At 54.6% G+C, this 27,125-nt stretch overlaps 1 protein-coding gene across 4 annotated transcripts; it reads right to left on the reverse strand.

Moving 5' to 3' along the window:
- Positions 1-607: 607 nt before the first annotated feature.
- Positions 608-24,621, reverse strand: PRODH (proline dehydrogenase 1). Of its 4 annotated transcripts, XR_007146004.1 has the most exons (15): positions 24,167-24,621; positions 19,597-19,805; positions 14,130-14,164; positions 13,484-13,633; positions 11,954-12,018; positions 11,633-11,749; positions 11,176-11,255; positions 10,355-10,436; positions 8,861-8,953; positions 8,622-8,768; positions 7,643-7,818; positions 6,366-6,464; positions 2,554-2,697; positions 1,255-1,343; positions 1,161-1,178 (listed from the first exon to the last, which is right to left on the reverse strand). XR_007146004.1 is itself a non-coding variant. In XM_047828816.1 (14 exons), the coding sequence occupies exons 1-14, from the start codon at positions 24,455-24,457 to the stop codon at positions 991-993; spliced, it is 1,821 nt and encodes a 606-aa protein (XP_047684772.1). In that variant the 5' UTR covers positions 24,458-24,618; the 3' UTR covers positions 849-990. The 4 variants fall into 4 exon arrangements, 3 of the variants coding, with proteins under 3 accessions (XP_047684771.1, XP_047684772.1, XP_047684773.1); XM_047828816.1 differs by lacking the exon at positions 2,554-2,697 and having other exon boundaries at positions 849-1,178; positions 24,167-24,618; XM_047828815.1 differs by lacking the exon at positions 2,554-2,697 and having other exon boundaries at positions 608-1,343; positions 24,167-24,619.
- Between the last annotated feature and the right edge of the window lie 2,504 nt (positions 24,622-27,125).

The raw sequence follows: 27,125 nt of genomic DNA on the forward strand, positions 1-27,125 counted from the left end.
TGGTATCTGCCATGACTGGGGCCCTCACCTGGTAGCTCCATGGCCTATGGAGGAGCCAGCAGATGCCCCCACTCCCCATGTCACAGAGGTTCCTCCCAGGGGCACCCCCCTCTGGAGCTCCCTCATGGAGCTGCAGGCCCAGCCATACCACCTTTCCCCCAGGGCACTAAGACTACATCTAGTCTGCTCTGGGGCTGAGGACTAGAGGGAGGAGGCAGCTTTGAGTCAGCTCTGGTCACAATACTAGGAGCCTGATGGGTCATTAGGACAACTGGGGCAAAGGGCACCGAGCAGCAAGTGTCGGGGGGGCAGGAGTCCAGGGTGGGGAAGCAGCAAGCCCACCCCAGGAGCATCCTGTCTGCATTGGTCTGTGCCCAGGGGCGCTGCTATCTGTCATCTTGGGGTGGGAGTGTCTAGCACCCTACATAGCCAAATCTGTGATACAGCCTGAAGGAAGGATTGGTGGGTCCACTCCACCCATGGTGGGCCTCACTCCCAGGGACACATGGTGCCAGAGAGGCAGAGCCATCAGAACCATTCTGTCTTTGATGCTGACCCCACAGGAGGACTTGAGGGGGAAAAGCGTTGCAAGAAAGAAGTTGGGGGCTTCAGGAATAGTGGTTTATTGACCAGGCCAGCTTCCCCACTGGTGACTACCCGAGGGGCTCGGTATGGGCTGGATGAACTGTCAGAAGGTGGTCCTTTGGGTCCAAGGTCATGGGGTTGTGCCCACTTATTGAAGGGCAGTCCCTGACAGTTCCCAGTGGCTCTGGCAAGCATCAGACATGGTCTAGGTGCCCATGTCCTGGGCAGAGGCCAGAGGGGCACCGAGGCCCGACTTCCAGTGGATCTCATAGTCTTGGGCATAAAAAGGTGAATCCACGTGAAGTTTTGGTTGGGCTATAAATGTGGCATTGGCCTGGGAGGCCACAACCCAGGCAAGGGAGCATCTGAAGGCCAAGTCTGAAGGTGGGTGGTGCCCCACGAGCACTAGGCTGGACGGTGAAAGAGGCTGCCTGTACGGAGCCTCCGCTTGAGCTCCTGCCACAGCAGCTGCCTCTCCCGCCAGGCACCCTTCATGACACCACTGTTCTCCAGGGCGCGGCGGGACAGGTAGGGCAGCACTTCCATCACAGGGCCATAGGGTACATACTTGTACACAGGAAAGCCCGCCTGACCTGTACACACAGGCAGAAGCAGTGAGTCCCAGTCCTAGACTTCCCCACCCCTGCTCCCCTGGGAGACTCAGCTCACCTAGTGGGAAGCTGATCTGATCACACATGCCCAGTAGCTGTCCAAAGTACACCTGACGGTCAGCAGGGTGCAGGCCCAGCTCCTCCATCCTGTAGACAGACAAGATGGCAGGTGAGCCCCCAGGGCAACTTGAGCTAGCTCTGAACCCTCCACTTCCACTCCCAGATCTTCATACACTTTAGCTTCCATCCCCTGCAGGGTGGGGCATAGGTTTAGGCTCTGTGATGCCCAGACCAAGCATCTGCCCTGCAAGTCCCACCTCAGATCATGGCCACCAAGTTCCCTCCTCTCCCAGCCAGCCTCCCCCTCCCACTATGCTTTCTCCCCTTGGCCCCTTCCCTCTCCCCTCTCGTCTGCCCTAACCTAGTGAGGCAGGCCTGCCCCAAAGCTTGGCCTGGGTAAGCCATCAAAAGACCCTCCTCCAACCCCTTTTTGAGCCCCTCTCCTTCAGTGCCACATCCCCTCCGTCCCACCCGGTCTCTTGTCCTCCCCTTACTGGCTGCTCTGTCCCATACAGCAGCACCAGCCACTGGTGCCCACTGAGTCTCTGAAAGTCAACTGGTCTAAACTGAGATGTGCTAGAAGTATCTAACACACATGGGATTTTGAAAACTGGAAAAAAGAATGTATTGTTTTTCTGAAATACTGAATATAGGTAATATTTTGGATATGTTGGCCTAATTGAAAGGTATTACTGAAATTAATGTCATCTCTTATGTGGCTAGTAGAACATTTAGAATAGATGTGGCTCACATTTCTCTTAGTGCTGCCCAACATCTGGCCCCCAACTGTGCCCAGCACCCTCTCCTGACTTCATACCTCCCTTGTATGGTCTTAGAAAAATTTCCAAGGTTTGCAATGTCTACTTACTGAGGATTCTTATATTTTTACCTCCAGCTTGCTGTATCCACATGTCCAGACTCAATTACCAGCGCTCTGGAATCTGCCCTCATCCTTCCACCTCCCTCCAAGGGTATGTTTAGCCTGGGTCCTCCTCACACGCACCCAGGCTGCAGGCCAGCAGTGTGCTTCCCTGTCTCCAGGGTCCCCCTCTTCTCACTGTCTCAGGCCCCTCACTCCTAGAGCATTGAGGACATCTCACCCCGGCCCTCCACATGAGGATCATCCTCCAGAGGTCCTCTCCCTCTTTCTGTCAGAGTGGCTCCAGTGTGGGGGCCACCTACTCTAAAGCAGGCCATGGTCTCTACCATGTGGCCCCAGTCTCCAGTTTAAGTATCTCTGTCCCTCACTGGAACATGAACCCTGTGAGAGCAGGGCTGCCACCACATTGCTGCCCACCTGACTGGCAGTGGTGGGGACATTCACGCGGTTCCTGCGGAAGTGGCTGCTGACCCCTCTCCACCCGCTAGGCCATGTGACTGCAGCTTCTCCCAGCAGGCAAGGTTCTCCACCTGGCTTCTGAGCTAGGCCTCCTGACTTCCTCTGGCCAAAAAGAGAAGAGCAAATGTGATGTGGGCAAAGGCTTGCCCTCTCAGGGCTTCTGGAAGCCTGAGACCACCATGTGGCAAAGCCTGCACTGGCCTATAGGAAACTAGATGTGATGCAGTCCCTTTGCTGCCCCAGCCATGAATGAAGCCATTTAGGTCCAGTCAGGCCTTAGCTGACCACAGATACAAGTCAGATCTCAGGGCAGGGCCAGCAGAAGCAGTCCCCAGCTGAGCCCAGCGAACACTGCTGGCCCATAGAACATGCTGTTGTTCAGGCCTCTTGAGTTCTGGGTTGGCTTGCCACTCAGCCAAAGCTTACACAGGCTGTCTGAGCTCCCTGATGTGGCATCAGAGACCCACACTACTTCGTCAGGGAAGGTAAGCCCAAGCTGCCATGGGCTCCCCAGCTCCCAGTGCAGGAACACAGAACCATGTCCTGCAGGAGCCAAGCCTTCTCCATGATAGTATTTGTGGAGCGTGGCACGGGCCCTGGGGGCTATGAGAAAGGAGAGCGCACTCAGCTGGCACTTTAGACAAAGGAAGCCGCGTCCAGGGCAGGAGCCTCCTTGGCTAAGATGCCAAGAACAGGCTTATTCTCGGCAGGAAGATTCAGAAAGCAGAAGAGAGGAAGCCCTTCTGAAGGCAGGTTATACCTTTAGAACTTTCACTCTTTTCTGTCTAGCTGGTGAGTGGCCTACCTGTGACCCCTACCTAAAATGGGAGTGGTCAGGCAAAGCCTGCTGAGCTCATAACTGAAACCTAAGAAGATGCCACTTGTACATCACTGACCCTGTGGGCCTGCCACTTGTGTAGCGGTGCAGGTTCCCAAGTGCCAGGCCAGGGGCACAGGGAGGCTCTTTGTGTACATCATCTAGTGGATGATCAAGTTTCCATCACGGAGTAACAGAATATTTTTTAAGTCTAAGGGAAAACCAGGTTTTAAGATTTGCAACTTAAACCATCTGTTTTAAAAGTCAAACCAGAATTTTTTTTTTTTCACCAAGCACAAAAGGTACCCCTGGCTCTCTGACATCCAGTCACAAGGCTGGGGCATCCAAGGCAGTAAATGAGCAGCTGGGAAGTCCCCAGGGATGGAGGGAAGAAGGTGGAGCAGTCCTGTCCAGCTAGGACTCCACTCAGCCCCTCACCAATCCCACAGAAACAGCCAGACCCTGATCCTGGCAGGGACTCTCAGGAGGGAGACTTACCACAGTCTTACTCGGCCTGGGTGGCACTGGTGGCCTCAGCACTCACATCCCCACCCTGATAGCTGCAACTGCTGTGCATTAGAAATCATGGTTTTCACTAACGGGAAAACATGCTCAGCATCACTCATCATCAGGGAAATATAAATCAAAACCACAATGAGGCACCACCTCACACCTGTCAGAATGGCTAAAATTAACAACTCAGAAAACAACAGATGTTGGTGAGGATGTGGAGAAAGGGGAACCCTCTTGCACTGCCAGTGGGAATGCAAAGTGGTGCAGCCACTCTGGAAGACAGTATGCAGGTGCCTCAAAAAATTAAAAATAGAACTACCCTAGGGATGCCTGGGTGACTCAGTAGGTTAAGCATCTGACTCTTGATTTCAGCTGAGGTCACAATCTCAGAGTTCGTGGGATCGAGCCAGCTTGAGATTCTCTCTCCCTCTCTCCCCCCTCAATCTCAAACAAACATTTAAAAAATAGAGCTAGCTACCTACAATCCAGCAATTACACTACTATGTATTTATCCAAAGGATATAAAAATTCTGATTTGAAGGGGAACATGCACCCCAATGTTTATGGCAGCACTATCAACAATAGCCAAATTACTGAAAAAGCCCAAATGTCCAACTGACGAATGGATAAAGAAGATATGGTGTGTATGTATGTATGTATGTATGTATATTATATATATACACATACATACACACACAATGGAATATTACTTGGCGACCAAAAAGAATGAAATCTTGCCATTTGCAACAATGTGGATAGAACTAGAATATATTATGCTAAGCAAAATAAGTCAGAGAAAGACATATCATGATTTCACTCATAAGTGGAATTTAAGTAACAGATGAACATAGTGGAAGGTAAGAAAAAATAAGACAAAAACAGAGAGGAAAAACAGTCCATAAGAGACTCTTAAATACAGAGAACAAACTGAGGGTTGCTGGAGGGGAGTGGGTTGGGGGAATGGCTAAATGGGTGATGGGCATTAAGGAGGACACTTGTGATGAGCACTGGGTGTCATATGTAAGTGATGAATCACTAAATTCTCCTGAAACAAGTATTATATGTTAAATAACTTGGATTTAAATAAAATTTTTTAAAAATAATAGTTTTCAGCTGCAATTTTAGGCTGTGAAAAAGCAGTGCCATCACAAGCAGAGAATAAGCACTGCTTCACCAAATGGGTGTAGAGTGACCAGAGTCAGCTTGTCAGGCAGCTGGCTGTGCCATGCCTTGGCTGTTCATTCACTGCTTCTTCTGGAAGCCCTGCTTGGCCACAATTTGGCTGCCCTGCTTTGCTCTTGGAAAAGGCGAGGGCCACCAAGGCCACTGCCACCGTGCTTCCTGTAGGGCCTCAAGCCCAGGAAGGTGGAGACTGGGGAGCAGGAGGAGTGGCTAGGACCCCTCATGTGGTGCTCCTTGGGTTAAGATAGAAAACACAAAAACAGGGGCGCCTGGGTGGCGCAGTCGGTTAAGCGTCCGACTTCAGCCAGGTCACGATCTCGTAGTCTGTGAGTTCGAGCCCCGCGTCGGGCTCTGGGCTGATGGCTCAGAGCCTGGAGTCTGTTTCTGATTCTGTGTCTCCCTCTCTCTCTGCCCCTCCCCCGTTCATGCTCTGTCTCTCTCTGTCCCAAAAATAAATAAACATTGAAAAAAAAAATTAAAAAAAAAAAAAGAAAAAGAAAACACAAAAACATGGTGATAACACTGGAATATTTAAGAATTTACTTCATGGGGCACCTGGGTGACTTGGTTGAGTGTCCGACTTTGGCTCAGGCCATGATCTCTGTGGTTCACAAGTTCGAGCCCCGTGTCCGGCTCTGTGCTGACACCTCAGAACCTGGAGCCTGATTCAGAGTCTGTGTGTCTCCCTCTTTCTATGCCCCTCCCCCCTCTCATGTTCTCTCTGTCTCTCTCAAAAATTTAAAAACATTAAAAAAAATTTTTTTTAATTTACTTCACCTTATTCCTATATCAGACTTGCATGGATTCTACCAAAGTTTTGCCCCACAAGACACACACTTAAAGAGAAAATAGACTATATTAAGTTCCAAATGCAGTTTAAAATGTTAAGAGTAACTATTTATAAATAAGATGATTATGCTGGAGGCCTCCTGAAGGGATCTGACATTGCACATTGTATTTGTGCACTTCAGTAAGCTATTTAAATCACCGAATGAAATTTAATTTCTGATTTGAAATTTCAATAAGTCAGGTATTAATTTTTAAAAACCCAAGTCACTGCAAATAGCCTTTTTGCTACTGCAGTGCCAATGGCCAGCTGGACCTGGGGAGACAGGAAGCTTGCAGGACACTAAAGGTGCCACTCTAGCTCATCCCACAGACATCACCCCTAAATGCCACCACTCTGCATAGCTTCCACACCACCCATCCCAAGCCTTCCCTCACTAAGGAACACCAGACAGCTGAAGAGGGTACCTACCTGCGCAGCGTGAAGCGAACTGTGTCCTCATTGTGAGAGGCCACCATCACTTTGGCCTTGGCATTGTGCTTCAGCTCCTCCAGGACATAATTGAGGCACCTGAAGGGAGTGCCACGTAAGCCCCAGCCTGTAGAGGCCACAAGCAGGCCCATGGCTGTCCAGCGAGCCCACTCCAAGTGTGGCCATGGTAATGGGACCAAGGCTGTACTTGTCATTCCTCAACACCTCGTAGGTAAGAAAGAAAACGTGAGCAGTACCTGGGGCTAGACATTCAAAAGGAGACTACCTGGGACACAGTGCACTCAGGACAGATGGAGCTTTGCTTCCAGAAGGGGTCCATAAGGAAATTGAAGCCTCCCTGAGCATAGAGAGTGTGAGGGTTCTGCCATCTGGCAGCAATGGTGTGTGTCCTTATGACCATTTCCAGGAACATGTGACAACTATGTCTTTGCCCGTGAGTACAGGAGACAGGGGCAAAGTGTGCTATGAGTCACTACTGTAATGACCTGACAGCAAACCACCAAAAGCTCACAAAGATGGGCACTCTGCTGGCTGTTGGGTTAACACTGTGGGCCGGCATGCTGACACAGGAGGATCCAAATACGTGTTACATGGAAAAGCAAGGGCACAGGACTGAATGCACAATGCCAAAGCAGATGTGGGTATACCCATGGCACACTTGGATACTCCCAGAAAGCAGGGCACTGCCGGGGAGGGAGCAGGAGCCCAGGCACTCAGAGTCTATTTGCGACACACACACACACACACACACACACACACACACAACCTCACAAAGAAAAAGCATGGGATCTGCCTGTCCTTGCTGCAGGACAAGGTCAGCAAGACAAACACAGCAAAAGCAGATGTAGAAACAGTTGATGATCCTGGTGTGTAATTTGGAAAGCAAATGGGCTGCATGCGAGGCAGGAGGGCTGCTCAGGGATCTCTTGTCCTAAGTGTCAACAAGAGCTGGCTGGGGGACCTGGGCCAGTTTAGTTTTATTCAGTAGACTTTTCTGTACTAAAAATCCACCTTAGAAGTTTTTAGAAAGGGTAAAACAAAAGCTGAGGATTCAAAAAATAAATAAAAAGCAGAGAAGATAATCAGCTCTGGTCTCAGGACAGAAGTCTTTCTCCTACAGAGGCTTCTGACACACTAGGCTGCTCCACAGTCAGATAGGGGTCACGTCAGGTCAGTTCCACCACCCCTGCCCTGTTTTGTCATTCCCCTCCCCAGGAAGCCATGAGGCCCCCAGGGGCCAAGAAGGGCTGGCGCACCTGTGATACATGGCATGAGTGGCCTCATACGTAGGGTTAATGGGGTCCTCATAGCCAATCTCCGCGGCACGGGCACGTTCCTGGGCCATATATGCACCCCGCACCAGCTTGGCCCCAAAGCACCAGCCCTCACGGCGAGCCAGCTCCACATCCAGGGTGACGTTGTCATAGGCGTCCTGTGGGACCAGGGCCAAAAGTTGCTGCTGACCAGGATGGGGCCCCCTCCAGCCTGTGTCCCCTGAGGCCCAGGTGCTCAGGGAAGCAGGGAGACAAATGTGAGTGAGGAAGGCCCTCCAACCCCCATCTCTAAGAAATGGTGACTCTTCAGTGTGGCCTGAGGACAACTTTGTTGGGGGACAGACTAGGTGCCAGCAGCCACGGTATTCTCCGGAGTCTTCTCAGGCTGACTCAGGGCCAAGGGATGTTGCCACATCCACCCACCCACCCACCCACCCACTTCCCTCAGCCATAGAGCCTTGACACCCATCCCACACCATCTCCTCCAAATACCTGGCTGGTCCCAGCACAGCCCAGCCCAGGTTTGTGCTCAGCGACCCCACCCTCAAGCACCCTGGGCTCCCTGAGGTACATGCAAGATTCTCAGCAAGTCTCTTTGTGGGAAGGGGACCAGAGATTTCATCTGATCCTCAGAGGGACCCAAACTAAAAAATGGCAGGAAATAAAAATGGCAGGAAAAAACTTACTCATGAGGCCTTCAAATTTTAGGGATTAAGGCACATGAAGCAGACTGCAAAAAGCCTCCTTCATCTTCCTTCTACCCCTTCAAAACCCTGTCTGGGATCTGAGGCCCAGAGAAGGGGCCAGTACACAGCCGGTAACAGAGTCCTGGGGCCTTTCCTCCCACTCAGAGGCTGGCACACTCAGGCAGAGGCCTCTCCCAGCACCAGCACAGGACTCAAGTGAGGGGCACACCTGCAGACCGGTGGCGGAGGTGGGGGGCAGTAGGCAGGGGCCATACCTTGAGGTAGCACTGGTATGTGTTGAAGATGAGCGGCTTCTCTATGTTGAACTTGCGCTGCATTTCCAGTGTCAGGCGGCTGATGGCTGGCTGGAAGTAGGTCTGCTCGGCATCCACCATCAGCCGCACGCCCACCTCGGTGGCTTTCTGAGAAGTGCGGGGTGGGACAGAAGGTTTGACTGGGATCAAGTGAGACAGGTGCCCCCCACCCTCTCTGGGCACATCCCAGGGTCCTCGACCTTGGCCAGGATGTCCATTCTTTGCAGCATCCTCGTCATCTGCAGCTCTTCCTCCTCCGTGAACTGTGACAGGAGAGGCTCCAGCTGTCCTGTCTGGGGCAGCATATGGTCAGGTCACAGCAGGGCTCCAAGCTCCCACCTCTCAAAGCCACAGCTCCCTCTGCCTGAGGGCACCCACCTGCCCCCATGTGCAGGTCCTACCAATACCCCAGGACCAGCAAAGGCTACCCCATCCCCTGCCTTGGTCACATGGTACCCCAGAACCTTGCTGCCAGCCAGCACCCTCTGACTCACAGGGCTAGCCGCCCAGGTCACACCTACACCCAAGGTGTCTGCTCCCACACAAGGGTAAGGAAGAAACCCTTGATCCATCCGATCACCCAGAAGGACTCAGCCCCTAGCAGAGAGAGGGATCGGAGAAAGAGTGGTGGCTACAAGCAGGAGGGAAAAGTTGCAGGAGACAGACAACACAGAGCGGGGACAGAGGCACCATCTCCAGACAGTGGTGGCCTTCAGGGAGCTGGCAGGTCAGCAGAAAGCTGGTGCTCAGCAGCTGGGGTGGGGGTGGGGGTGGGGGTGGGTTTGCGGGTGGGGAGCACCTACCCTGGAGGCCTGTGCAGCCCTGGGCCCTCTGCTAGCCCCAAATGCCCACTAACACTGCCCGGGGCACTCTCAGTGGGGCCTCAAGCATGCCCTTCCATTGGCCCTCGGTGTCTTAGCTTGGGGACTGAGCCCTCCATCAGCTGGGGCCGGATACTTGTGGAAGGCAGTATCTGTGGGATGTTTTCCCAAGGGACTTCTGCTGTTTTCCATCCCAGCTCAGGGGTGGTTTCAAACAGGGCACAAATTCCAGGCACCTCCCACAGGCAGGATGGGGCAGCTGGGTGGGGGGGGGGGGGGGGGGTTCTCATTCCTCTCCCCCTGAACACAGGCTGGCCTAGTAACTAACTTTTAACAAACAGAACTGGGCATAAGTGATGCTGTGGGACATCTGGAGCTAGGTAATAATGCTTCCGCCTGGCTCTCAGGGGACACTCAACCTAGGAACCCAGCCACCACATGGTAAGGAAGCCCTGGCCCACAGCCAGCATCAACTGCTGACTGTGTGAGTGGGGACCCACAATGACCCCAGCTCCCACCACCCTCTGAGAACCGCAAGGGAGACCTTGAGCTAGAACCACCCAAGCTGAGCCCTGTCCTTCCAGAACTGTGACGTGGGATAATATGATTACTGCCATTTCAGGCCAGTAATCATATTAGGTTTGAGGTGACCTGACATGCAAGGAGAGAGGACACAGGTCTCTCTCCCCTTCTGTGGGGCACTCATGGATCTGTCCTCTTCCTCCAGACCACAGGGGTGTTACGCAGCCAGGAAGGACTCTGGTTTCATCCAGCTGCGACCCCAGCTGCTGCCTCAGGGAAAGCAACAGGGAACGTTTCCCTTCTCAGCCTTGTGCCCCTGTGAGACAGGGTGAGGGGGCAAGGGGTCATCACCTGCATGTTAGGGACCACCAGGTGCTTAGAGAGCTCAGTCCTGCTGTCGATGAGGCTGCTCCAGTCCAGTAGGTCCAGAGTGCTGTGGAAGAAGCTGCATCAGCACACGGGTGCTAGGATCTGTGGGGGGGCCTAGGCCCCAACCAGCCCATTCCTTAAAAGAGCATCCCAAGCCCAACCCCCACAAAACTTACCTCAGCTTTCAGTTTCAAAGGACAGACAAAATGTTAACATCATCCTCTGTTTACAAAATGGAAACCAAAACCAGAACATTCTTGCGTCAGGGTGGTGGCAGCTATAAAAACCCAGGGAGAACACCAAGAACACCACGAGCCATGTCAGGCTTGGGAAAGAGCCAAACACGGGAGGCCAGGAAGGAGGCAGACCCTGCACGTAAAGGGACAGCCTCTGCCAGTCCAGGGAACCTGGTGACCTCAGGTCCAGCCCCCAGGTCTCTCAGGATGAGGCATGGGCCCCTCCAGGATCTCAGCTGCCCTGACCCTCCACCTACCTGCCGTGTGGGTCCCAGGAAGGGCTAAGTGTGGCACCCTCATGCTAGGACCTGAATAATTCTGTGAGCAGCCCTGCCAGTTGTTGTCTAAGCTAGCCCTGGGCTAGCTGCAGCCCCAGCCCCCAGGACTCCAGACTCCCTGTCAACTCCTGCTGTATGTCTCAGGGAACAGGTCCTTCAGCATTGTCACCCCAGGCCCATGCTCTTCAGGAGGGCAATCAGGACTGGGAGAAGCCGTTGCGGCTCAGCTGGAACCATGGCTGAACCAGAGCATACACTCCCAAATTCCCAGCTAGGGGGCTACTCTTACCCAGACACGCCCAAGGTCTCCGCAGTGAACCAGCTCTCAATCTCCGTCCTGGATGCGATGCCCATCTTTGCCACACTTTCCTTGAGAAGTGAGAAGGTGGCATTCCCATGGACGTGCCCCAGCCCCATTCACTAACATTTCCTGTTTCCCTGAACATTTGTGTTGCTCTTTTGACTTTATTACACCATTAGCAAGAACAAGATAGTTTTGGCCTGTGTTTCTGTTCCATAGACAGGTCTAGTCCTACCCATCCCTGATGCCCCTTCCCAAACCCAAAGCCAGCACTCAGCCATGTGCAGGGCAAGTACCCCCCTCCCTAAATCCTGCCGCCCAGCATGTCCTCAACCTCTGGGAACCCACCTCAAACACTGCCTGGGGAGGTCCCCTCAGGCAGGGCTCCTTCCCAAGCCCCCACTGTGTCTACCCACTCATACCCACGAGGGCAGGGCTGTCCCACCTGTAGCACTGCCACCTCCAGCTTCATGTCCATGGCAGCCAGCCCAGCCTTCCCTTGCTCTGCAGCCATTTGGTGAAAGAATCGTCTCCACTTGGTCAGCACGTCTGAGAACTGCAGCTGCAAGTGCAGGCCTGAGGCACCGGCTCTGGCATATGCCCAGCTCCCTGCCCCCAGGGAGCATAGCTCCAGGCCCCCTCCCAGTCCTTCCTGTGTGCCTGGCTCCCAGCACCAAGTTACCAATACATGAGCTTTCACTTAATGCTCATAGCAGCCCCAAGTTCTTACAGACTGTCTCTGCAGGTGGAAGGTTCTGGCACTTACCAGAAACTGGGGTCTCCCCAATGCGGTGAGCTTGATGGCTGAGAAGCCATCATCACTGGCTCTGCCTGTCAGAAGCCACAGGAATAACCATTAGGGCTCCACAGGGGGATAAGGAGGACCAGGAGCCTGTGCCCAGAGCGTATACCACTCAGGAGTGACAGACATGTGACAGACTGCAAATGGCTGGCGTGGCCCCCTCTTCTTATCAATTACCTACAACATACATGGTACTGGGTCTCCCTGACAGATGGGCCCCCAAGACCACCAGGGAGCCTTGAATGATCCAGTCGCCAAAACTGATGACAGTGCAGTGGGACCAGCAGATCTCTCCCCCCTCCCCCATCCAAGCCTAGCAGGGGCTGCAGCAATGTCTGGGTGGGCTGCCTGCTCCCCAGCATGCATGCCTTACCCTCCCTAGAAGTAGTTCTAGTGACAGCTCAGCAATCTCAGGCTAAGGTGGGTGGCACCAAGGATCCCTGCTGCCCCCTGCCCCCAAGAGGAGGGGACAGCCCAGCAAGGAGTCAGATATCCTGGGCTACTGGCTAACCATTTATGGGCAGAAGGACCATGTTTCTACCAAGCCCATAAATGCCCATGTACACAGCTACTCAGATACCCCACCTTGGAGGCGGGAACAGGCAACTTGGCAGGGTTTGTTGGCTACATGGGCCCAGGAATGCAGTGGGCAAAGGAGCCAGTGAGACTGGCCCATTCTGTCCCTGCCTCCATGTCCTCTCCCATGCCACTGGCACCCCAGGCTGCCCGTGGGGGGATTCACAAAACACAGAAATGCCCAGTGAAACACAGGATGGAGCACCGAAGGCACTCAATCACACTTGCCTCTCTCCTCCCTTCCAGAAACCCATGACCCATCTTGGCTTCTGTGACCTTTGCTTCAGGCAGAGCAGACACAGAGGTAAGGAGCCGCACCATGCTCTGGACCCTCTCTGCCTGGCATCTCCCCAGCGCTGATCTCAGAAGGCTGCTTCTGAGTACAACTCACTCCTGCTCCTTCTAGCGTTCAGAAGGTACAGAGCCCACTGATGGAAGGGCTGCTGGGGCCACATGGTGGGCTGCACTGTGGCTGGGGGGATGTCCTAAAGAGTAAAGGACTCAGAGGCCCACTTAACTCATCTCCTTTGGCAGGCTCTCCACATAAGGCCAGGCAGGAGGAGTCCTCTGTGGCAACAGCACAGCCATTGGCAAACCCCAGTGCCACATGTGGTGAGGCTCAAGCCCCTGACCTATATGGGGGTGCTGCTCAACCCACTGACAGCCTTACTGAGGTTCACATCTGGGCACTAGTATCTAGGAAGGGGCAGGAGGTGCTAGGCTCCTTGGGTAGGAGCTGTACTCAGGCATGACCCCAGTGTGACCTAAGCCCAGCCTATCTTCCCCAGTGTCACCCATGGTCATCCCTCATGACTGTCCAAGCCCCAGGCAAGTGCTCTAGCCTGGCCTTGCTTTCACCCACCAGCATCTCTACACAAAGAGGTTGAGCCTCCCTGGCAGGTGTACAGCCGGCCCCACCTGAAGCCTCAATGCAGCGCAAGAACGTCTCCATGTGGCTGTCACACTTGGCTTCATTGGCATAGAAGTAGGTGCGGGCACTGATGACACCATCCCTGCGGTCTCCAAAGGCCCGGTGGGCCTGGTACTGCTTCTCCCTCTTACTTGTACCTGGAGGGATGGGCACATGGCCTGAGCACACACAGGCTCTGTGCTGTGCTCTGGCTCCCACCCCACTCTAGGCAAACATGGGGCTTCCCCTCCATCCAGCAGGACCTGCCCATGGCCCACAGCCCTCTTCCCTCAGGACAGGCTCCTTAGCAGCCACAGCCCCCCTCCACTGTGCTGCCCACCACTCCCTGCTCCTATACTCAATGTTCCTTCCCCCTGGCCAAATCCTAGTCACATGGCAAACTCGGGCCAAAAGGCAGAACCCAGACCCACTTAGGACAAGGGGATGAGGACCCCTGGGAAGGCCCTGAGGATGTCAGCAGATCTGGAGTAATGGCCTGGGTGCACACAGGGAGAAGCCACATAGGCACAGGGAGGAGCCTTGGCCCCAAGTCTTGCCTGTGCCCTTGAACCTAGGTCTCCCAAGTAGGGGTGGTGAGGGTGAGGGGGGCAGGTGGTGAAAGTATTTGTTCCTGAATGGCCTCCTCATACTCACCACTGCCCTCCCTCTCTACAGCCGATGTACAGGACCTGTGGGAAGGAACAAGAGGGTGAGGGTGGGTCACACCACCTTAGGCTGCAAGTGACAAGCACGTATTCCCTTTGAGCAAGCAGAGGTGAGAGGAAGCCAGGAGTGGAGTCCTGAACCTGACCTGACATGGCGGACTGTACAAGAATAGCTGGGTTAGCCTGGGCAGGTAAGAGTGACTCAGGAGCCCCACCCGCCTCCTTACCCACCCCAGGCCTGCAGGGTCACCTCCCCTGAGCAGGGCAGGGCAGCAGCCTCACAGACCAACTTGGCCTACAAGCTCTGCACCCTGGAGAAGGCTCAGATTCCTCATGGGTAGGTGAGGAGTGAATAAAACTAGCTGATAGCCCAAGGCAAAGAGGAGGTGCTTGATGAAAGCTAGCTATGGGGGCATTCCTTCTGAGGGGAAGACAGAGTCTCAGGGCCAGCCAGGACTGATAAGGAACGGAGCCCGACAATTACCAAAGTACAAAATTCCCAAAGCTGAGGCCGCTTGTTCTGCCCTAAACCCCCTGCATCCAGGCACCTCCAACCACTAGGAACCCCAGGCCAGGCTCTGGGCTCCTGCCCAGGTGCACAGCTAGCCCCACCTCCAGCCACTGCCTGCCAGCGCCCTGCTTCAGTCTTGCCCCTTAGGTGTATCTTTTAACCAGTAATCAGAATTTTTCTTTTAAAATGCAAGCCCTCCCCTGGCCTCCCATCACAAGGGAATAACACCCCCCAGTCCTCATGAGGACAGATGAGTGAGGCCAGTCTGAGAACATGGTTGCCTCTGCCCACCCTCAGGCCTCCCTGCAGTCCCTTGGCTATGCCCTCGCCACACCTGCCTGGTCTGCCCCCACCCAGGTGCCCCCTCACCCAGAATGCCTGCCAGAATCACAACAGACACCATCCCCCTCTCAGTGGCTATGACATCTGGGACAGCAAATGTCATGGCTAAGCCTACTCAGATGAAGGAGCCGCTCACCATTACTGTCCTGGAGTGGCATTCGAGCAGCTTTGTCCATCATCTGACTTTGTATTTAAAGCCTCTTAAATCAGTTCCCACAGAAAGAGTGCAGCTGAAGCCCTGTGGCTTATCTGGTGAACTCCTAAATGCTCAGACCCCTGGGGGCCCCTGAGGTTCTGCCCATACTTCACAGGAAAAGGACAGTGTTTTCCCCGTCCCCCACCCCCTGCGCTGGGGCACTTGAGACAGAGGTAAAGCCAGCGAAGCCACAGAAAGCTAATTGCATCTGTGGTAGCCTCAAGCTGAATCAAAGGTCTAAGGCAGCTTTTGACCTCCCTGCTCCTGCACCCAAGGGCTACCAGCCTCCTTCCAGGGAGCCCTCCCTTTAGACCCTGGTTCCTGTGTAACCCCAGGGCCCATATCTGGCAACTGTGAGCCAGGATGCCCAGGTCAGGACCCGGGAGTCCCAGTAGCTGGGACAGTTCACAGGGGCCGCGCACATGGCTACACAGCCCATAAGACCCCCACCTGGGAACAGGGGACAAGAGCCACTTCATGCCAACTAGACATATGTGCTTGACATACAGAAGAGGGTGAGGTGTGCCTGTGTGACAATATCTGACTCTGTAACATAAGGGAGGGGGTCAGCCCCACACACAACATCCCCACTGGGAACAAGGAGCACCTGTAAGACCAGCCCCAAGCTGTGGTCCAGGTACAACCAGGCAAATAGCATGACTCAGGACCCACCATCTGCACTAAGGCATGGGTCTAACCAGCAAGGACGATGGCTGCTGGGGACTCGGGCCTTCTCTGTAACCACACAGCCCATGGCTCAGGGAAACACAAGTATTCACCTTCAAGGTCCCTGCCTTCTAGGTAGGCTGCATTCTTTCACATGGGCCCCCAGGGACCCAGCACTGTGTAAGGTGCCCACTCAACATTTCCACAGCTGGCCTACCCACCCTCCAAGCCCCAGCCAGCCTCCAAAGGGTGTGGGCCACTCCCATCCTCACTGCCAGTAGGTTCAGTGGCAGGAAAGCAGTCAGAGTCTGTGCTATTTCCATCCATGAACCTTCTGGGCACAAACCAGAGAGGAAGCACTTTACAAATGGACCGAGCAGAGGAACTGGGTCGGCTGCACAACCATGTGGTCAGGGGGACAGCGGCCTGTCTCTGAGCAGATGGCACTGAGAAGGATCAGGGTCACACTGTCAACCAGACCTGGTGGGTGGGTCACGAGAAGACAAAGATGGCAGCTGCCAGGTGCAGTGGAAGGGAGGAGGGTCACGTGACTGGCAGGGAACGGAAGAGACCGCCCAGTGCAAGCCCGCGCACACACACCTATGCACACATGCATGGCCCAGGATGTGAAGGAGGGAAGAGAATGCGCCAAGGGGCAGAGGGGAGAAGAAGATGAATACAAGTGGCCCAGGGGGTTGAAGAGGCAGTAGGGAGGCCCTGACCATCTCTTGGCCACCTCCAAGCTCAGCTCACTACACTGGGTGATGTGTTGACTGGACGCCTTTTAGAAAAAAGCAGAAAGTGAGGGGAATAAGGTAGCAGGAAGGAGTGAAGCACAGACAAGCCCAGTGGAGCTCATTCCTGCCTGTACATCCACATCCCTAGCCCCTCAGACCCTGGCTCCAGGCAGCACCTGAGTGTTCTGCGCACACCAGTCCTATAGAGCTGCCCCCACCTTGGGGCTCCACCGCCAGCCAGTCCTGTGCCTGCACAGGCAAGACAGACACATCTGCCATCCACACTATCCCCAGATGTCCTCGTCATAGTCAATCATCAGGAGGTACACTTTCCCTATCCCCACAGCTCTCAGCTTACTGGGGAGACCCTATGGGGCTCCTGCCTTCTACCAGGTGTTCTGAGAAACACCGTCCCGCCCCCACCATATGTGGCTACTCTCTCCCTCTGCCACCTGTAGCCTCCTACCTCCTGCTTCCTGCCCAGGGATCCCTTCCAGGATCCCCTCCTCAGAACTTCAGGAGGCCTGCTGGGCCTCCTGTGCATTCAGACATTTCTATCCTTTCTGTGCCTCACATGGTTATGCCCACAGCAGGCCCAGCACCACCTGTACCCTTCCTACTCCAACCCCTGTGGCCTTAATTTGGGGTAGTGGCCTCTATATCACTCCCCAGAGCAGGGTCTATGTGCCTCGTGACAGGATTAGCAAAACAGACCTCTGGGCCCCACCGGGACACAGAAGTAGTTCTCTGCATGGGGGGCTGCATGGATGAAGGCTGTATGGTAGGAGTCACTCTTGACTAAACACCCAGGAAGCCAGGCAGGCAACTTGACAGTATAGATGTTCAACCAGCACCCACAAGCCTGGTTCTGTCACCCTGGTCCAGGCCTCTCCAAAGGCACATGCCTGGCAGCAGACCTGGGCATGAGTGGACGCCTGCCACTGGCATCAGATGGTGGGCACCATGTTAGGATGGGAGGGACCACCACTCACATCCCAAAGCCCACCAAGCAGGGCTGCTACATCATGATGGGTATCAACAGCAGCATGGCCCAGGGGCACAGGTTCCTTGGCTCCAGGACAGGGCAAGGCCAGCCCACATCCCGATGCTCCCCCTGCAGGACAGGAAGGAAGCCAGCCAGATCACCCTAGGAAAGAAGTCTTTTCACACCAGAGGGAGAAAATCCTATTGTGAAATCACTCTGCCCTCAACTTAGACACAGCGGGAACACAGAGTCCCTTAGTTATTCAACAGGCAGCCTCACTGAAGGCTGCAGCCCCAGGCCACAGTGAGGAACACACAGAGGGGTGCCAAACTGGAGAACCCTGCCTTTAAGACAGCAAATGGCTAGACAGGGGCTGGGCTCCCCAGGCCAATCCTCTGCTGCTGTTGCTGCTTGGCTTGGACATTCCGTTCCCAGGGCAGGAGCCTCATGTGATGCCTTTCCCTCCCCTCCCCTCCTGTCCCCATGCCAGAGCAAACACCCCAGCATGCGACAGGGCAGGTTACTCAGCAGGCCTGTCTCGAGCCTCACGTGGTTGGGCACAGTTGCTATCAGAACTAAGGGTCCCAAATGCAAGCAAGGGCCTGGCATGGAGGGGTGCATGTATCAGCACAGGAACCAGGCATTTTGCACAGAAAGGGCTGGTCTTGCCGGGATCTACTGTGAGGCCACCTCTCCCGGAAGCAGAGGGTGACCTTGTCCTCTAATTTTTTTCTGTGGCCCAGAAATGTAGGTCAGGGAGGTACCCATCTGTCCCTATACCCACTGCCCAGAGAACAGGTCCTACAGCAAGTTGGTGATCTCAGGAGGAGACCCCAGGCCAGCCTGTCACACTGCTCCTGGCTGCACATTCCCTTCTTGGACCCCTGGGTAGGCACCAGGCTTGACAGGCTCCATACTTACCAGGCAGGGCCCACCTGCTAATTAGAAAATCCTCCCAAGAGCTAGGCAAGGGTTGGGCAGTGGTACCTGTCCAACAGATTAGCAATGCCTCAGAAGAAATGCTTTAGTAGAACAGAAAGCCGGAGCACCTCCTACATCAGGGTCAGAAAACGGTTTTTGTAAACGGTCAGGTAGCTTCTATCTTCAGCCTTGTGGGCCATATGGCATCTGTCACAGCTACTCAACTCTGTTCCTCTAGGTCAAAAGTGATTTGAATTTCATATACTTTGTTTTCAAATGTTTATTTTTGAGAGAAACAGAGAGAGAAAGAGAGAGAGACAGAGCATGAGTAGGGAAGGAACAGAGAGAGAGGAAGACACAGAATCCAAAGCAGCTCCAGGCTCTGAGCTGTCAGCACAGAGCCTGCCACGGGGCTTGAACTCATGAACTGTGAGATCATGACCTGAGCCGAAGCTGGACGCTTAATCGACTGAGCCACCCAGGCACCCCGAATTTCACATACCTTTAAAGTGTCACAAAATAGGGGCGCCTGGGTGGCTCAGTCAGTTGACTATCTGACTTCTGCTCAGGTCATGATCTCACAGCTCATGAATTCAAGCCCCGTGTCAGGCTCTGTGCTGACAGCTTGAAGCCTGGAGCCCGCTTCAGATTCTGTGTCTCCCTCTCTCTCTGCCCCTAACCCACTCGCATTCTGTCTCTGTCTCTCTCAAAAATAAATAAACATTAAAAAAAAATTTTTTTTTAAGTGTCACAAAATAGTATTCTTGTTTTCTTTCAACCATTTAAAAAAGCAACAACCAATCTCACTTTGCAAATCACACAAAACCAGGCAGGCCAGCCACACTGGGCTGTGGGTCATGGTTTGCCAACCCCTATCCCTGCCCCTCCTCTAGGCTTGTGCACGCAAGACCTTTTGTGAAAGCCCCGAGCTGTCATCCTCACAGAGCAAAAAATACAAGAACCCCAGGCGGAACACAGGAGGGCCACTGGTAAGCAGACTGACCAAGCCCTCCTATCCTTAGGGACCTCCTCCCAGCCCAGCCCCAGGTGGCCCCAGGATGCTTTGGGGTTACAACCCAATGCCCAGGCAGGCCTTACTCCATCTCCTTGTGCTCCGCCTCCTGGGGGCTCAGATCCTCCTCCACCCCGTAGTCCAGGATGGAGCCCACGCCAAAGGCCCTGTTGTGCTGGATCAGGGGCCGGATGGACTCCTGGTCCTCACCAGCCACAAACTGCCCATAGAAGGTCATCTTCATCAGCTTGTCAAACAGCCTTTGCCCCAGAAGTCTCCTGGTGAGATGGAGCAGCTGAAAGGTAGAGGGAAAGGGCTGTCCTGGCTGCCTAGCCTCCCCCATCCCAGCAGGACACCCCTGCTTCCCCACCTACTTTGCTCCAACCATAAAGCCTTGACACACATCTCCCAAAGTCAAACACAACTCCGGGCCTTGATGTAACGGTGGACACCACCAGAAGCAGCTTGTCTCTCCACTTGTAGCTACTGTCAATCTACTCATCATGCAGGGCAGAGGTCCCAGTGCCACCCCCACGGCCACTCACACTTCTCTGCCCTGCACACTCACGGGTGACCCAAGCGGCACATAGCAGTGCCAGACTATCATTTGGTGGATAAAGAAATGAATAGCAGGTCTCTCTGGGAATAGCAGTGGGTGTGTTCGTAACATCCTCTGTTTTCATACCTCAGTGGGTTATGCCAGGTAGGAGGATTCGGTGCAACTTTCTAGCAGGCAAGCACCCAGATTTTTTAATATTTTTTTCACTGCTTATTCCCAGTCCCCAAAACAGTGTCTGGCAAGGGGCCGGCCCTTTAGTAGTTACTGAGCAGATGAACACATGCTAAATTCAGAAGGAGTCCGACTTCAACTGGAGCAAACATTAGGCAAATAATAAGCCAGGTGGCCTTCTACGAAGTACACAGTCATCCAGGGCCACAGCAGACCCACAGCTAGAGTGGACATGCCCCTGAAGAAGACAGTTGCCCATAAAGCACTCAGCTCCTCTAATCATATTTCACCATATCCTCAATTTCTGCCATCCTTTAAACAAAGTCCTGAGTCACTGCTTTGTGCCCAGTACAATTCCAGGCTAAACAAAAGAGAGAAGGAGCTCACATCAAGTCGGGAAGAGACCTCGATGGAGCGAGGCACCTCCACGGTGTGATTCAGAACAGGGGGTGAGGGAGTGACTGCCAGAGCACGGGTGGGAAATGTTTGCTAACTTAGACCCAGAGAGGGGGGCTTGCCAAGGCATGGAGGTGGAACGGAGTTCCTGCAGTAAGAACAGCCAGGGCAGGAAGGAGTGAGGACAATGGAGGCCCCTGAGCCTGGAAGGGATGGCTGCTTGGAGGGCATGTCTGCCACCTGTCTGGGAATTCCTATGTGTCCACTATCCCCCTCCACTTATCTCCAAGACAGAAAAAGCCTGAGGTCTGTCAAACCCAATGGATAACAGAACCCCTTTTGTGAGGAACATCTCTTGATTCAGGGCTTCAAGGAACAATCTCTAGTTTAAGCAGAAGTATGAGTAAATCAAACACCTTCATCCCCAAACCAGTCCTGAGCAGCCTCACATTGGCCCAAAGTCAGACACACCCTGAATCACAGGTGGGCATTTGGTGGAGATGCCTCAGGACCACACCTGAGGGCACCACAGGGCGTCCCAAGGACAAGGGTTTCCAGGCCATCACCTCTGCCTTGCTGCGTCCTCTCTGCAGTCGTGTCTGATTTTATTGCATCTCATTAGGATTTTGTCTGGTTTTTCTTAGAAAGAGATACAGAGAGAGAAAAAAAGGGGAGCAGGGCAGAGAGAGAGAGAGAAAATGGATCTTAAGCAGGATCCGTGCTGGGCAATGTGGGGCTCCATCTCACGACCCTGGGATCATGACCTGAGCCAAAATCAAGAGGCAGACACTCTCAACCGACTGAGCCACCCAGGTGTCCTGCATCTCATTGTTTTTATAAAGAGGATGAGAAAAAATTACAGCGCCAACTCGGGAGAATAGGACAGGGTGTCTCGGCACCATACAGCCTGGGCCAGTGGTCAGGGAGTCCATCGGCCAGAGCAGCCTCGCCAGTGGAAAAGCCAGGTCTTGATTATATCAAAAATCACCCTAGTGGCAGGTGGGGCAGAATCTGACACCCCAAAATCATTATCTGGCTCTGGGAAACCCCGACATTGTACATATCAGCTCTGAGAACTGTCAAAAACCACCATGTGCAGAAATGGGCCAGTCTTCTACTCTTGGCCCAGCAAACTTTCCTGTACAGGGCCACATGGTAAATAACATAGGCTGTGTGGGCCACACAGTCTCAGTCATAACTATTCAGCTCTGCTGACGAAGCACAAAAGCAGCCACAGCCAATGCTAATAGAAGAAGCAGGAGCAAGGCAGATGCTGGAATTTGGCTGGTGGGGGGGGGGGGGGGGGGCCTGGGCTGATAACCTCCCGCACACCCTGCACTTCGCACTGACGAGCTCCTCAGGTGTAGGCAGGGCTCAGAGGGAATGACAGGGAAGGCCATCCAGGTCACTGAGCCGGTCACTTACCCTCTCACTCTGCCAAAGGGGAGGCCAGCCTATCACAGAAGGTTATGGAACCACATGGGACAGGGCTGGCAGTTTTAAAGCTATCTCCAGAGCAAAGCCGCCCCTTTAAAACCATCCTGGCATCAGGTGCATCCCTGGATGGCACAGCCTGAGATGAGGGTGGCGTCCCCTCCTCTCCAGGTAGGGGCATCCTTCATGGGTTTAGAAACTCACACCAGGAACACATATACTCGCTTTCACTGTAAAAGACTCAAACAGATGTGTGCAGATCAAGAAGGGGTAAAGCCAGTTCTCTGTCCCACAAAGGCCACCATCACCATCCATCCTGTCTCCTTCCCTTTCTGTTACCCTCTTCTGCACTGGCTTATACCCAAGTACAGAAGCCTTTGTCATGGAAGACTTGGGTTTTCTAAACTCTTGTCTTCTGGCAAGGAAGGGACAAACTGGGTGCCAAACCAATGCAGCATCTCCAACTGAGCTCCTGCAGGCTGATACTCCCTGGGAACGGATTTGATGATCCCCCACCCCGCCCCACCGAAGGTGCCACACAGACCCACACTGCTCAGCAGGAAGAATTTTCACTGCAGGCCAGAGGACAAGGTAAATGCTGGTTCTGAAGAGCAGCCTACAACCCTGCAGCCTGGTCTCTGCCCCATTTCCTCCAGCACCAGGCACCGAGGCCACGGCACCAGTGTGACCTCTAGCAATGTTGTGGTGGAACAGGTCCCACAGGGGGCAGACAGAGTGCCGTTAGTGGGCTCCCTGAAGGCACCCCCAGGACACAGGTGGGACAGGAGGGGAGCCTGGGATAAGCCTCCCCACACCTCCAGGTACCTACAGTGGTCCTTGCACTCCAGCACTTTCTGGCACTTGGACAGTGGTCACCCACAGCACCCCCACGGTCTTCAGCTGTGCTGGCTTCTCTCTGGCTTTGATCCAAAGGAAGAAAGCTCAGAGAAATATGGCCTAGATGGCTCCAGCCTTCACTCCCTCCCTTCCAGTCACATGGCAGCAGGCACAGCTCCTGCACCACTTCTGCCCCATGCATCCCAGTCCCACCCAGCAGTCCCATGATGCCCCAACAGCAGGAGCCAGGTCCCTGTCCTTGTCCTCCACGGAGACTTCATGGCCAGCCACTTTCTCCCCTAGTCGTTCCCACCCACCACCCCCGCCCCAGCTGCCTCCTCCCTCCTGACCCCTGCACCTCCAGAACTTGCTGCTCCTTTCTGCCCTTCAGACACTGGTGCTCCTCAAAGGGTCCTCAACACCTCCACCCCTCACCAGGCTCCTTGAACCCCAAGTGTTCCTTTCTGCCCTCCTCTCCAGTTGGCCTGGGCTCTCCACAGCCACAAATTTGCCTCAGGACATCCACATCTACTGCAAACACAGATGACTTCCAGAAGCCTCCATAACTCCAGTTCTGCCCCTTCCGCCTCCTTCAGGGACCAAGGGAGGCAGTTATGATACCCTCAGCACAGCCTCGCTTGAGAAATCAACACCACCTGTATAAAGAGCCTTCCAGACACTTAGCACCAACATGCACCGTTGCAAACTGTTTCCAGGATCACCCTGAAATAACTGTCATCTCCATACACCCAGACTGACAGTGGCTAAGACGGCGTTCTGCTTTTTACTTCCCCAAAGCCCACACACTTTTCACAAGTTACTATATTGAAGTAATAAAAGCTGTAGTTCAAGGGGCTTCCCATTTTCCCTCAACACTGTTCGGAGTGGCTGTGTCTGGCGAGTTCCTGAGTCACAGTTTCTGAGAAACCAAGACCCTTCAATACCACCAAGACTCCCTTTTAGGCAACATTTAAAACACTCAATTTTCAGGTGACAACTTTGCATCACCACAAGGAGCATATAGCTTAAAAATTCAGAAACTGGTCTTTGTTTTTAGTTGGTAGTAACCGGCATTAGGAAAATTCACGAAGCTCAAAAGACAATGCAGGAAACACCTCCCCTTCCTGACTTCCCGGCTACAGGCAATGCTCAAGGCGCTCCCCCGCTTTACAGTGAAACTCCATAACGGCTCCCGGAACACGCCGAGGATCCCGCGCGCTCCGCTGCGCACCTACCCACCCACATGCCCACCCGCGCACCTGCTCGTGGTGCGCCAGCAGCGCAGGTGAGGCGCACAAGCGCAACACCAGCAGGCTGCGCGCCAGCTCCCAGCTGCGCCGGCTGCGGTACGCCTCCTGAGTGTTGCCGAAGTCCACGACGGGCAACGGCGGTCGCGCACCTTCGGCCGCCCGGCATTCTGGAGTGGCCTCCCGGCCTGCGGCGGACTGCTCGCCAGCCGCGGACTGCTCGCGAGCCACGGGCGCCGTGGACAGTGGGGCGACGCGGGGAGTGCCGAAGCGCAGCACAGAAACGATGCACCTCAGAGCCATGGCGGGGCGTCCGCAAGCGCCAAGACTGCTTAAGTACGCGCGGCCGGCCCCGCCTCGCCCCGAGCTCAGCCGCGCTCTCTTCTAAAGGCCCCGCCCAGGACCCGCGCTTTCTCTTCGGGAGGCCCCGCCCGCCCTGCCTTAGGATGCGCGCCTGATGCTGAGCCACCGCCCTCTCCGATAGACCCCCACCCACCCAGCGCCCTGAGCCACGCCCCCTTGCCAGGAGGCCCCGCACCACGCCTTGTGCCGCGTGGGCTTCTTGTGAAGTCCTGTTCCGTCCCGCCCCGCTCCAGGACCCGCGCCTTCCGCCCTAGAAACCCCGCTCCGCACCCTGAGCCGCGCCCTCTCCTGGGGGTCCCCGCCTCCCGCCCTTGAGCCACACCCCCACGTCGGGAGGCCCTGAGTGGCGCCCTCCCCTTGGGAGGCCCCGCCCCGGTCTAGGATCTGAGCCACCTTGCTAGGGAAAGCCCGCCCAGGACTCCGCGCCGCGCCCTCTCCCCTAGGAGGCCAGACCCTTGAGAGTTCCCACATCCGGTACGTTCTGCGGCCGCCTCGGTCACCCAATGGCGCCAAACGCGCTTGAAACCCTCCTTCTCAGCCTGTGGCCACACCCTCAAAGAAGACCCTGCCTTCTTGGATGCCTATTCCCAGCTTCATCTTTCCCCTAAGAGACTCCGCGCCTCCAGGGACTGGGTCCGCAACCAAGTGTGCGATTTCTCCCTGAGTTTCCCAGGTCCACATGCTGGCCCTGTGGGTCCGGAGCCCGCGCGTCGGCGCCATCACACACCTGCATACCTGGGCTCCTGCGTGGTCGTTGAGCCTCACGGACGGACTCACAGCTGAGGCCGGGAGGACGTGGAAGCCATTAAGGCTGTAATGTGGTGTCGTTCCTCGTGCGTACAGGGACGTTTAGGAGGCCATCTGGCCTCCTTCCCAGACCTATGGCGTGAGCGGGGAAAGGAGGCCCATTAAGGGCTTGCCCAATTCTGTTCCTCTCCCGTCCGTCCAGTCCCACCGCCCACCCAATGTACAGGCATGCACCTCCAGCTTCCTCTTGGAACCGTTGCAGCCCCCACAGTTTCTACCCCCAGCCACCCCTTCAGGCCCTCAGTGCTGCCCTTGGGGCTGATAGCAAAACCATCTGCTTTGCTACCTCTTTTGGGCCTCCCTTCACTCATAAAAGCCTTCCCACCCTCTGCCCCTTTGCCTCCAATGCCCTTCCTTCCAACATTGTAGGTGGCCTGCCAACGGAGCCCCAGATATCCTCTCTTGGGAGGGACCTGCCCTGACTGCCAGCCTTAGCACCTTCTTCCCCTTCGCTCACGCCTTGGCCCCTCCTACCTCTCATCAGGACATTCTGGCACCCCCTCAGCTGGGTCTGACTGTGGGTGGCAGCCTCTCTCAGCCTCACTCACCTGGTGCTTCATGCATCTTGCGGCATTGGATTCCCTGAACTATTTGACACTGTTGACATTTAGGGCTGAATAATCCTTTGTTGTGGGGAGGATCTGTGCATTGCAAGATGTTTATCAGCCTCCTTGACCTCTACCCACCCAATGCCTGTAGCATCCTTCCCCCAGACCTTACTAATGTTCCCTGAGGGACACCATCACCACTGCTGTACACTAAGGGAGACTTCCTGAGGCAGTCATGGTTTTTCTACCAGCTCTTGCTCTCATTGGGGCTGAAGAGAAAAAAGGGAGAGACAAAAGGGGCAGGTGAGTCAAGGCCTAGAGGCAGGAACTCAGGGATTCCTACAGCAGCTTAAAAACAACTCACAAGAGTAGGTCAGCGTTGGCAGCTGGCCATGGTCACCAGACTACTTTTCCTTTCACAGATGATCTTCCCTCCTCCTGAAAATCCTTCAGGGGCTCCCCATTGCCATCATAGCAAAGCTGCATGGCTGTCTGGCTCATCCACCATCAGCAGCCCTGCCCACACCCACCATACCTCTCTTACCCATGCTGGTCATTTCACCAGCCCTCCCCCCCCCCCCCCCATGAGCTCCAGGCCACTTGAATTCTGCTCTCAGGCACCTGTCCCTCCCCCTGCACCCCAGCCTCCCTACTACTCCTCAGGATCAACCTCCCTACTACTCCTCAGGCATGTCCCTGGCTGGGCACCGACTCGGCCACAACACCCTCTTCTTACACATGTTGCTGGTTTTAAACCTTAAAAATAGGGACGCCTAGGTGGCTCAGTCGGTTGAGTGTCAGACTCTCGAATTAGGCCCAGGTCATGATACCAGGGTCTTGGCATCAAGCCCTTATGTCAGACTCCGTGCTGAGCTTGGAGCCTGCTTAACATTCTCCCTCTCCCTCTGCTCCTCTCCCCTGCTCATGCTCTATCTAAAATAAAAAATAAATAAACCTTAAAAATAAAACTGTCTGTTAAAACAAAAATGGGTTTATTCGGGAATCTCAGAGAATTGCAAAACCATAGGCAAGTCTGGAGCACAAAGGAAAGTACTGCTCTTTTATAGAGGAAGGGGGGAATTGGGGAGGAGCTGTTATAAACAAGAAGTCCATTGGAGAAAACTGGGAGTCTGAAGTATACTGGCTCTTCATTGGCTGAGTTGTGACAGTCTCATTGGCGGTCCTGTTGCTGGAGGAAGAGAAAAACCTTTCTCCTGCTAGGGTAGTAAAGCAGCTAAAGTAGTATGGACAGG

Source organism: Prionailurus viverrinus, chromosome D3, assembly GCF_022837055.1.
Source record: "Prionailurus viverrinus isolate Anna chromosome D3, UM_Priviv_1.0, whole genome shotgun sequence".
NCBI lineage: Eukaryota > Metazoa > Chordata > Mammalia > Carnivora > Felidae > Prionailurus > Prionailurus viverrinus.